The sequence below is a fragment of the Chiloscyllium plagiosum genome, chromosome 13 (assembly GCF_004010195.1).
Source record: "Chiloscyllium plagiosum isolate BGI_BamShark_2017 chromosome 13, ASM401019v2, whole genome shotgun sequence".
Classification (NCBI taxonomy): domain Eukaryota; kingdom Metazoa; phylum Chordata; class Chondrichthyes; order Orectolobiformes; family Hemiscylliidae; genus Chiloscyllium; species Chiloscyllium plagiosum.
Genome location: NC_057722.1, coordinates 6890356 through 6902463, shown reverse-complemented (window position 1 = coordinate 6902463; position 12108 = coordinate 6890356). Strand labels below are relative to the sequence as shown.

The 12108-nt window shown below is 47.8% G+C and overlaps 1 protein-coding gene across 5 annotated transcripts in view; it reads right to left on the bottom strand.

Moving 5' to 3' along the window:
- The window catches only part of LOC122555728 (zinc finger protein DZIP1L-like), a 148178-nt gene that overhangs the window by 78987 nt on the left and 57083 nt on the right, over nt 1-12108 (bottom strand). For all 5 annotated transcript variants that reach the window (XM_043701783.1, XM_043701784.1, XM_043701785.1 and 2 more), the window contains 4 exons: nt 10331-10369; nt 8558-8691; nt 5520-5706; nt 1379-1553 (listed from right to left, as the gene is read on the bottom strand). In XM_043701783.1, coding sequence (XP_043557718.1) covers nt 1379-1553; nt 5520-5706; nt 8558-8691; nt 10331-10369 — 535 coding nt within the window. The remainder of the gene's footprint in view (nt 1-1378; nt 1554-5519; nt 5707-8557; nt 8692-10330; nt 10370-12108) is intronic.

Below are 12108 nucleotides of genomic sequence, written 5' to 3'. Positions count from 1 at the left end.
GTGCCCAAAGATCAGGAGCGTGGGACTGCAGTGCAACCAAAACCAGAGAAGGAGGTTTTTAAGGAAATCAAAAAGGGAGTGCAAACGCCCACACCCAGTATATACATGGTCCACGGACTCCACAGCACCACAGAACAAGCAGTTGGGCTGAGAGTCCGTGAACCACCGCAATCTGTGGTTGCAGGGGACTGCTGCGTGCAGCATTCTCCACCCCTTTTAGAGGTTTAATGTGATTTCCCCCTCCTAATGATTCTGTCTCTCCTCATACATCAGTCACACCATCCCAGGAGACAATCCATGGGGCTGTATCTCAGTGCTGCCTCACAGCGCCAGAGACCCGAGTTCAATTCCAGCTTTGGACAACTGTCTGCGTGGAGTTTGCACATTCTCCCCGTGTCTGTGCGGGTTTCCTCCGGGTGCTCCGGTTTCCTCCCAACATTCCAAAGATGCGTGGTTAGGTGGGTTGGCCGTGCTTAATTGCCTATAGTGTTCAGGGATGTGTAGGTTAGGGGCATTAGTCAGGGATAAATGTAGAGTTATAGGGTAGAGGAATAGGTCTGGGTAGGGTACTCTTTGGAGGGTCAGTGTGGACTTGTTGGGCTGAAGGGCCTGTTTCCAAACTGCAGGGATTCTATGCTCTCTATCTGACGTGGCCACCTGGATAACGTTGGATCCTGCGACACGGTGTTCAGATACCTCACCAAGAGCAGCTGGCGACAAAAGCCAAGCGCTCCACTCACATTTATACACTGAATATTCAACAGGTTGGTTCCCAACAGTAACGGGCCTGCAACCATCTAGATAAAGTTGGTACCCGCCAGTGACTGCCCTGTTACTTCCACAAATACTGCCCCGCGATCTTTACGTCCACCCGAGAGTGTGGCTAAAAAGATCCACCGCTGTGGCTGAGGCACGCCCTCAGCACTGCAGAGTCAGCCTTCAACACATGCGTCAATGGATTGGGGTTTGAACCCGTTGCTGCCAAATTCTTGACCAAGCAGGGAGTCAAAGGGACCCCAAAACATCGACTCGGCTGTCTCTCCTCAGATTCTGCCAGACCTCCCACTCAGTTTCCGCAGCGGTCGGTTTTTGAGGTCAAGGGGTTCGCTGGGAAAGTGGAGTTGAAGCCACAATCTCCGTAATGAAGGGTGGGCCGGGTTCCAGGAGCCGAATGGCCTACCCCTCTTTCCAACCTGCACATCCACAAGTTGCTGCAGAGGGTGGACACAATCCCACTGAGTGGCGGGGGGGGGGGGTGGTCGCTGTTTCGAACCGAACATTATGTGGAAAACGCGCTGAGGAATGAGCCCCGACCTGCGCACTCACTCAAACAACACAAGCCACCCCTGTGTGACGCAGCCTGGCAGGAGAATTGTACCTGGCACTGGGTGCTGCAGAGCGGATCGGACTGGCAGCCCGATGCCGCGGAGCTGGTTTGGGGACCTCGGTCTGGGAGAGCTTGGGATCGACCACGCGGGATGGCTTCAACGTCACGGCTTGCCGGCCCTTGCTTTTGGTGGCGGTTTTCTGTGCCGGCCCGGTCTGTCTCCGTACTGCAACACAGGGAGCAGAGTGATTAAAGCACAGGAGCGGGTCACTTCAACTTCAGATGGCTAGCTTCAGGTCGGTTTGTATCTCATCCCATCTCTCGCCATCCCAAAACCTCTCCTAGCAAAAGTCAACTGATCTCAGTCCCACATGACCTCCAGCCTCCAGCTTTAAGAGGCAGCAAGTTCCAGAGGCCATTTGGCCCATCGTGCCTACATTAGCTTGTTATATGAGCTGCATCACCTCGTGCCAATCTCCTGCCTTCTCCTCATATTATTTCTAACTAAATCATCATCCAATTAATCCACTGAACTCCTCCATTGAATCTGCTTCCAGTCCACTCCCAGGCAGCACCGAATTGAAACATTCAAACATTTTAATTCCCCTTTCTTAAGTTGAACTGCCGCTTGTAGACATCACCTCTTGTAGATTTAGTGCCACTGAGAAAACAGAGGAAATAGTTTCTCACTTTCTCAAATTGCTCCTTCAATGATGTTAAACACCCCAGTCAGATAGAGGCATCACATCCCATTCAGCCTTCCAATCACCCCATTGTCTGCTACACTCAAGAGAATATAAATGTAACTTCTGCCAGCTGCCCTCATAGTTTAACCTTTTTAGTCCCAGTAACATTTTGATCAGTATATTTTTCAAACTTTTCGAGATAAGTCCAAATCCCACCTTCCTCATGTCTGCAATGAGTCTAGCCACAGGGTAAACTCATCTAGCTACCCTCTGAACTCTGCACTCACCTTTCATAGTCATAGAGTCCTACAGCACAGAGACAAGCCCTTTGGCCCAAACTTGTCCACGCTGACCAAAATACCCGTCCACGCTAACCCCATTTCCCTGCACTGGGCACACATCCTTCCACACCTTTCCTATTCATGCATTTATCCAAATGCCTTTTAAATGTTGTTAATGTACCCGCCTCAACCGCTTCTGCTGGCAGCTCATTCCATTTGTGTACCACCCTCTGTGTAAAAAACGTTGCCTCTCAGGTTCCCTTTTATTCTTTCCCCTCTAACCTTAAACTGATGCCCTCTAGTCCTTGATGCCCCAGCCTTGGGGAAAAGACTGAGAGCATTCACCCTACCCATGCCTCTCATGATCTTAAACACTTGTATAAGATCACCCCTCAGTCTCCTACCCTCTAAAGAAAAAGTCCTAGCATGTTCAACCTCTCCCTATAAGTCAGACCATTGAGTTCTGGCAACATCCTTGTCAATTTCTTCTGCACTCTTTCCAGTTTAATAACGTCCCTCCTATAGCAAGGTGACCAAAACTGAATACAATACTCCAAGTCCAGCCTCATCAATGTCCTGTACAACTGCAACATAACTTCCCAACTTCGATACTCAGTGCCCTGACTGATGAAGGTCAGTGTCCCAAAAGCCACCTTCACTGCCCTGTCTGCCTGTGACTCCACTTTCAGAGAACCATGCACCTGGACTCCAAGGTCCCGCTGTTCCAATGCATCCCTTAAGGCCCTACCATTCACCATGAAATTCCGACCTTGGTTTGACTCTCCAAAATGCAAGACCTCACAGTTATCTCTATTAAACTCCATTTTCCGTTTCTCGGCCCACCTCCCCCGTTGTTCCATGTTTTGCTGCAATTTCTGACAACCTTCCTCACTGTCCACAATACCGCGTATTTTAATGTCTTGTACATTCTCATCCAAATAGTTGATATGGATGACTATCATGTCTATCCAGAGAGTGGAAAGGTACCGGGGCTAGTCAGGAAAGTGGAACTGGGGCCACAATTGGATCATCCACGCTCTGATTGAGCGGCAGAGTGGAGAGGCTGAACGGCCTACCCTTCTTTCTAACTCACACATAACGTCACAGAGGCCAAAGTGATGCCAGCTGACGGGTGCTCACCATTTGGATTGACAGTTTGTTTAAGGTTTTATCGGATCATAGAAAATGCTTGAGGGGTCAAGTGGCCTCCTCCTGCTCCTAATCCATTGATACCATGGATCCATGAGCTTCTGTGTGAAGAGACACATCCTGATATCTAACCCATACCTCCGTTTGAGTAGCTTACACCTGACTCTTCATTTGTTGGCATCTAACATGAGTGATCTGCCCATGCCAACACTGCCTAGTTTCTTTATCTTTTCACCACATCCGGGTGAAATTGCCCACTTTGGCAGGAACAGTTAAAAAAAAAGCACATTATCAAATGGTTAGGGCAAACCACATCGCTGTGGGTCTACAGTCACATGTAGTCCAGAGTGGCTAAGGATGGTGTGGCTCAGTGGTTAGCACCGCTGCCTCACGGCGCCAGGGACCAGCCAGTCTCGGGTGACTGTCTGTGTGGAGTTTGCACATTCTCCCTGTATGTGCGTGGGTTTCCTCCAGGTGCTCTAGTTTCCTCCCACAGTCACAAAGATGTGTAGGTCAGGTGAATTGGCCGTGCTAAATTGCCCACAGTGTTCCAGGATGTGTAGCTTAGGTGCATTAGTCAGGGGTAAATGTAAAGTATTAGGTAGGGGAATGGGTCTGGGTGGGTTACTCTTCAGAGGGTCGATATGAACTTGTTGGGCCAAAGGGTCTGCTTCCACATAGGAGGGATTCTATGACAGCAGACTTCCTCCCCAGAAGAACACTGTTGAGTCAGATAGGCTTTCCTGACAGTCAGTCATGGTTGTCATGGTCACTGTTACAGAGATTAACTTTCAATTCCAGATTTAATTCATTAAATTTAAGGCTTCGCTGACTGCTGTGGTAGGATTTGAACCTGTGTCCCCACAGCATTAGACTGGGTTTTTGGACTACTCGCCCAGTGATATTGGCGCCACACCAACATTTCCCCCGACTGTTTAACCAGCAGCAGCAGCCAGGCAAAAACCAGAAGGATTTCTGCTGTTCACTCTTGGACGTTCACTCGCTCACCCAGAAGCAACCTGTTCAAGACTGAGGGCTCTGACATCTGGGGGCCAGCGGGGGGGAGCTCCGAGAGAGGCGGGAAGGCTGCATGGACGGGTTGGGCCGAAGGGTCAGATTCCGTGCTGTACATCTCCGTAGAGGCTCTCTTGCATCCCCTAGTGGTGATTCCATAAAGGGGCAAGCCCCTTGCCTGAGATTTCAGGTTGGGAATGGGATTTGAGTATGAACCCCACCAGAAACGGGGTCTTCATGCGAACTAGCAGGGAATCGTTTTTAGATTACATTACAGTGTGGAAACAGGCCCTTCGGCCCAACAAGTCCACACCGACCCGCCGAAGCGCAACCCACCCATGCCCCTACATTTACCCCTTACCTAACACTGCGGGCAATTTAGCATGGCCAATTCACCTGACCTGCACATCTTTGGACTGTGGGAGGAAACCGGAGCACCCGGAGGAAACCCACGCAGACACGGGGAGAACGTGCAAACTCCACACAGTCAGTCGCCTGAGGCGGGAATTGAACCCGGGTCTCTGGGGCTGTGAAGCAGCAGTGCTAACCACTGTGCCACCGTGCCGCCCACGGTTATTGTGAGGAATAAAAGGATGAGCCAGGCAGAATGTCATTGTAATGTAACTCGGATGGGAGCAACTTCCCAGGCAGGAACGGAGGAGAATTTGAGGGGCTGGAGGATGCTGCGAAGCTGGCGGCTAAGTGCTGCCTCACAGAACCAGGGACATGGGTTCAATTCCACTCGAGGGTGACTGATGGTGTTGAGTTTTCTCATCCTCCCTGTGTCTGCAGGAGTTTCCTCCCACAGTCCAAAGATATGCAGGTTAGGCGGATTGGCCATGTTCAATTACCCATTTGGCCAGCGATGTGCAAGGTAAGTGGATTAGCCATGGGAAACCTGGGCTTAGGTATAGGGTAGGGGGTTTGGGATGATTTTTGGAGGGTCAGTGTGGACTCGATGGGTCAAATGTCCTGCTCCCACACTGTAAGGATTCTATGAGATGGCTGGGGAGTGGTTCACGAGTAAAAGGGCCGTTCCTATGTACAGTGTGTCACCGTTACCTGATCGGGGTGGAGGGGAGCTGTAGCCCTCGCTGCGCTGCTTCTCTCTGACCTTCTCCACCACGACCTTTGCAAACCGCTTCCGAAGGCTAGCAAACTCGCCGAAGTGCCTGGCCTTGCTCTCACGCTGTTTGCCCACAGTCACACTCAAGCTCTTTAGTGTCTGGGCAGGAATTCCCTTCAAGCCCTGCAACAGAAGTACCAGTTAAACTGGGCTGCTCGATCCGCTGAGAGGGAGGGCTGGCCAAGTGACCCCTTACCTTACACCATTTGGCTCTTGGGGCCTACTAAGACCACAGCTCATTTGGTTAAGTCACCTGAAGAAGGGCTTTTGCCTGAAACGTCGATCTTCCTGCTCCTCGGATGCTACCCGACCTGTTGTGCTTTTCCAGCACCACACTCTCAACTCTGACCTCCAGCACCTGTAGTCTTCGCTTTCTCTACAGTCCTCACTTTGTTACATGAAGGATATTATTAAACTGGAGAGGCTTCAGAAGGGATTTACCAGGATGTTGCCGGGAATGGAGGGTTTGCGTTATAAGGACAGCCGGGTAGGCTGGGGCTTTTTTCACAGGAGCGTAGGAGGCTGAGGGGTGACCTTGTAGAGATTTATAAAATCATGAGGGGTATAAAGGGATTTACCAGGATGTTGCCAGGAATGGAGGGTTTGCGTTATAAGGAGAGCCTGGGTAGGCTGGGGCTTTTTTCACAGGAGCGTAGGAGGCTGAGGGGTGACCTTGTAGAGATTTATAAAATCATGAGGGGTATAGATAAGGGGAATTGCAGGAGTCTTTTCCCTAATGTGGGAGATTTCAAGACTAGGGGCCACATCTGTAAGGTGAGAGGAGGAAGACTTTAAAGAGACATGAGAGGCAATATTTTTACACAGAGAGTGACTCGTGGGTGAGATGAACTTCCAAAGGAAGTGATGGATGTGGGCACAATTATAACATTTAAGAGACATTTAGATAAGTACATGAATAAGAAATGTTTAGATAAATATGGGCCAAGCGCAACTAGGTGGGTGTAGTTTAGTTTGGAACATGGTTGACATGGACTGGTTGGACCGAATGGTATGTTTCCATGCTGTATGACTCTATGACTCTCCCCTGAATTCCTATGGGTTAAGGCCTACTTCATGAAAAGAGCTCTTCATCTCAGGAATGAGTTGAGTGAACCTTTTCTGAACTGCTTCTAACTCAATTATGTCATATTTCAAATCAGGAGACCAAAATTGTGCATTTGATAAGGTTCTCCATGGAAGGCTCATTCATAAAGTCAGGAGGTATGGAATACAGGGAGATTTGGCTGTCTGGATTCAGAATTGGCTGGCTGACAGAAGGCAGAGAGTGGTTGTAGATGGAAAGTATTCTGCCTGGAGGTCAGTGGTGAGTGGTATCCCGCAGGGCTCTGTTCTTTGTAGTTTTTATAAATGACTTGGATGAAGAGGTTGAGGGGTGGGTTAGTAAATTTGCCAATGACACAAAGGTTGGAGGTGCCGTTGATGTATCGAGGGCTATTGCAGGCAGCAACGCGACACAGACAGGATGCAGAGCTGGGCTGAGAAATATCAGATGGAGTTCAACCTGGATAAATGTGAAGTGATGCATTTTGGAAGGTCGAACTTGAATGCTGAATATAGGATTAAAGACAGGATTCTTGGCAGTGTGGAGGAACAGAGGGATCTTGGTGTTCAAGTGCACAGCTCCCTCAAAGTTACCACCCAAGTGGATAGGATTGTTAAAAAAGCATATGGTGTTTTGGCTTTCATTAAGAGGGGGATTGGGTTTAAGAGCCGCGAGGTTTTGCTGCAGCTCTAAGTCCCTGGGGAGACCATACTTGGAATATTGAGTCCAGTTCTGGTCGCCCTATTATAGGAAAGATACAGAGGCTTTGGAGAGGGTGCAAAGAAGGCTTAACAGGATACTGCCTGGACTGCAGGGTTTGTCTTACGATGAGAGGTTGACTAAGCTCAGACTTTTCTCTTGGAGTGAAGGACGAAGAGAGGTGACCTGATCGAAGTATACAAGGTAAAGAGAGGTATGGATGGAGTCAATAGCCAAAGACTTTTCCCTAGGGCAGGATTGACTGGCACAAGGGGTCATAGTTTTAAGATATTAGGAGGAAGGTATAGAGGAGATGTCAGAGGTAGGTTCTTTACGCAGAGAGTTGTGAATGCATGGAATGCGTTGCCAGTGGTGGTGATGGAAGCAGAGTCATTAGGATTATTTAAGCAATTGCTGGGCATGCACATGGACAGCAGTGAATTGAGGGGTGCATAAGTTAGGTTATTTTTAGATTAGGAATAATCCTCGGCACAACATCGTGGGCCGAAGGACCTGTTCTGTGCTGTACTTTTCTATGTTCTATATTCTATGTTCCTCATGTTAGTATGCACATACAATCTACACACGTCACATACAGAGTGCCCATTCAACACTCAACCTCCACTAGCTCAGAGGGTAAGGGCAGCTTGGGAAGACATCTAATGTCAAATTCCCCTCTGATCCACATCCCACATCAGTCCGATGGGGTAAGCTGTAACACATCAAGTGCAAGGAGAAAGTCTGCCATTACTTTCAGAGGGGCATTAAAGATGGGTATTAAACATTGGCTTTGCCAGTGATGCTCACATTCTGAGAAGTTGCTGTGATCAATGATCTCTTCTTGGTCGTAATGACGATTGGAGGGCATCAGCATCATGAAACCCTTTAAGAAGGAAATGTAGGGGAGGAAAACAAAATAAGGTGTACCCCATGGACTGTCCTTAGCAGCCTGATCCGGCAAAGTCCACCTAACTGAGAAGATTCTTATGCCAAGTGATAAAAGGCACTGAGGATGCTCACCACAGCCGTTCCTGGCTTGGGAGTAACTCATATTCCCTAGCCTCCAAACGAAGAGTCAAGTTTAAGGATCGTTAGGTGAAAATGAACCTGGATTAATGGGAACAGTGCGAGTCTTCAGCAATTTACCCACTGACATTTGCAGTCTGTATCCCAGGCTCAGTATTCACCAACCACCCCCATTCTCACACATACCTTTTTCAAACCCATGCTCTCCAGTTTCTCCTCCAAAGTCTCTTCCAGAATGGGGCGGAATTGTTTGATGAACTTTGGATTCTGTCTCAGGGTGTTCAACAGCTGCTGCTTCCTGTCTAAGGAACTCTCCAGGTCTGCGGGATAATTATACACAAAATACAGTCTGAGAGATACACAGGGGCAGGAAGTATTCTGTTCAGTTAATCGAATTCCAGATAATCGAATACAGGATAACATAGCTAGCCAAACATTGTGATATTGTTCAGATAATCCAAAATTCGGTTACTCGAATGCCGGATGATCAAGGTTTCTCTGTACTAGCTTTCAGAGGCGGAGGGAGAGAAAGAGAGACGAGAGAGAGAGAGAGAGAGATGGAGACAGAGACAGAGATAGAAAAAGGGAAATCATGAGAAGGAGAGAGCGAGGGAGACAGCAGTTGGTGGGAAGGTACAAGAGCCCAAGAAAGAGACAGCATGAGGCAGAGACAGCAAGAGATATTGAGTGATGAACAGATAGTGAAGGCCGTAGGAGATGGAGGTCAGTGAGAGATGAAAGATGAAGGACAGAGTGAGAAATGGGGAATCTCGAAGAGGGAAAGAAAGAGTGTGGAAGGCAGAAAGAATGAAAACGAGAATTCAAAAGACAGAGAGAGACGGAGAGTGAAAAAGGCAACACAACTGAGAAAGGAGGACAACATGAAAGATGGTGGGACAAAGAAAAATAATTGGAGACAGAGAGACACAGGAAGTGAGAGAAGAGGTAGAAGAAACGTAAACAACGGGAAAGAGAGGAACAGAGAACATGGCGACTTGTATGTTTAATTTTGACTGAGATATATTTTACTTCAATGTCATTCATTTTACTTCCCTTTATATTTCTTCACTCAGTTACATCACCTCCTCTTCCAAAAGCACCAGCTCCCCAATGGTAACGGGTTAGCAAGGTAGGGATTATGGCACCAGATAACATCCAGTATCTCACTCCAGTGTCAAATGTAAACCTGGTGGAGAGTCACAAAGTGGAGGTGCCGGTGAGGGACTGGGCTGGACAGAGTTAAAAATCACACAACGCCAGGTTATAGTCCAACAGGTTTAATTGGAAGTACAGGGGAACCTCAACAGGGGCAGGAAGTATTCTGTTCAGTTAATCGAATTCCAGATAATCGAATACAGGATAACATAGCTAGCCAAACATTGTGATATTGTTCAGATAATCCAAAATTCGGGTGGAGAGTCACAAAGTGGAGGGACTGGGGTGGACAGAGTTAAAAATCACACAATGCCAGGTTATAGTCCAACAGTTTTACTTGGAAGTACAGGGGAACCTCAACAGGGGCAGGAAGTATTCCTTTCAGTTAATCGAATTCCAGATAATCGAATACAGGATAACATAGCTAGCCAAACATTGTGATATTGTTCAGATAATCCAAAATTCGGTTACTTAAATGCCGGATGATCAAGGTTCCTCTGTACTAGCTTTCAGAGCGCTGCTCCTTCATCAGACAGCTACCTGACGAAGGATCAGTGCTCTGAAAGCTAGTACTTCCAAATAAACCTGTTGGACTCTCACCTGGCGTTGTGTGATTTTTATCGTGGTGGAGAGTGTTAGCTGTCTAATCCACCATGAGGGGCATCACAGTCAAGCAACAATCCTGTCTATCATGAGTGTGAGAGAACAGCCTGAAAACCGCACCACTGATAAGGGTAGACTCTCAGGCTTTCATTCCTGGGCTTTAATTGTCTGACTTTCGAATAAGGTTTACTCAGAACTTACCATCATCTTCCTCAGATTCCAAATCTTGGCTCTCAGAAGCTGGAAAACAAATGACCATTTTATACAAGTTGTTCCCTTGTAGGTTATTCTCTGTTCCGAATGCAAAATAAACGAGAGTTCTCCATTCATAGAATCCCTACAGTGTGGAAGCTGGCCATTTGGCCCATCAAAAATCCACACTGACCCTCCGAAAGGTATCCCACCCAGACCCACCCCACACTACCCCTGTGACTCTGCATTCCCATGGCTAACCCACCTCGCCTGCACATCCCTTGACACTACGAGCAATTAGCATGGCCAATCCACCTAACTTGCACGTCCTTGGACAGTGGAACCCTGGAGGAAACCCACACAGAAACAGGGAAAATGTGCTAACTTCACATTGATAATCTCCCAAGGGTGAATGCCAGGTCCCTGGCACTGCGAGGCAGCAGTGCTAACCAGTGAGCCACCATGCAACCCAATGTTTGTTGGTATAGCCCTGTTTATTTTTAACACATGAACTGACTACTCAGAACTCGAGGCACAACAATGAAAAAGAGACCAAGCAACTGGCGATCAGGTTCGGTGCCCACAGGCATGGCAGACTCAGCCCCCTTTGATTGTGACCCCATGAGGGGTGTCTGACCACATCTCAACTCCAGTACCGAGACCACCTCCCCCTGTAATGTCTGTAACATCGTCCATCTCCTCCCCAGCCTCTGATCCACTGTGACTGAAACCGTCGTCCCCCTCCCCCCGTCCCGGTGTCAGGGAGGCACAAGCAGGTGACCTATTGAAAGTGATGTGAAACCAGGGCTCTGTCTTCCCTCTCAGCTGAAGTGGTACACTCACAGAACCACAACATAAGCTTGGTCAAAGCTTTCCATCTTGTACTAATCAGAATAAATGCCACAATGCCAAATTTCAAATGGTCACAATAATTTATACCATAACACTATGCTCTACACGATTCTTCTCCGAATCAAATCCCATATTACCAAGTGATACCAGGTACTGATTAATCGTCAGGGGAGATCTCTAGCCAATACAGTATATCTCCATCAATCAGACCATGAAAATAAATTTTAAAAAAGAATAATTTCACAGAATCACAGAATGACCCACTGTTTGCGTCCAAGCTCTGTGCAAGAACAACTCACCTGTACCTGCACCCATGCCTTTTCATAGAGTCATAGAATCATACAGCATGGAAACAGACCCTTTGGTCCAACCAGTCCACGTGGACCATAATCCCAAACAAAACTCGTCCCACCTGTCTGCACTTGGTCCACATCCTTCCAAACATTTCTTATTCATGTACTTGTCTAAAAGTCTTTTCAATGCTGTAACTGTACCTGCATCCACCACTTCCTCTGGAAGTTCATTCAAAGTGCAAACCACTCTCTGTGTAAAAGAATTGCCCCTCATGTCTTTTCTAAATCTTTCTCTTCTCACCTGAAATCCCCCCCCCCCCTCCAATTGAAAATATCTTGGCCATTTACCTTATCTATGCCCCTCATGATTTTATAAACCTCAATAAGGTCATCCCTCAACCTCCTATGCTCCAGTGAAAACGTCCTAGCCTATCCAGCATCTCCCTATAACTCAAACCCTCCATTTTTCCCTGGAGCCCTGCTAATCTTTTCTCTTCAGATCATGACCAGATTCCATTATGAAAGCCAGCATAAAAGCTGCCCCTACCTCACTCTCATGCAGCGCGTTCCAAAACCTCACCACTCGCTGGATGGAAAAGGTTTCCCTCGTGTTGCCTTTGATTCCTATGCCAATCACCTTGA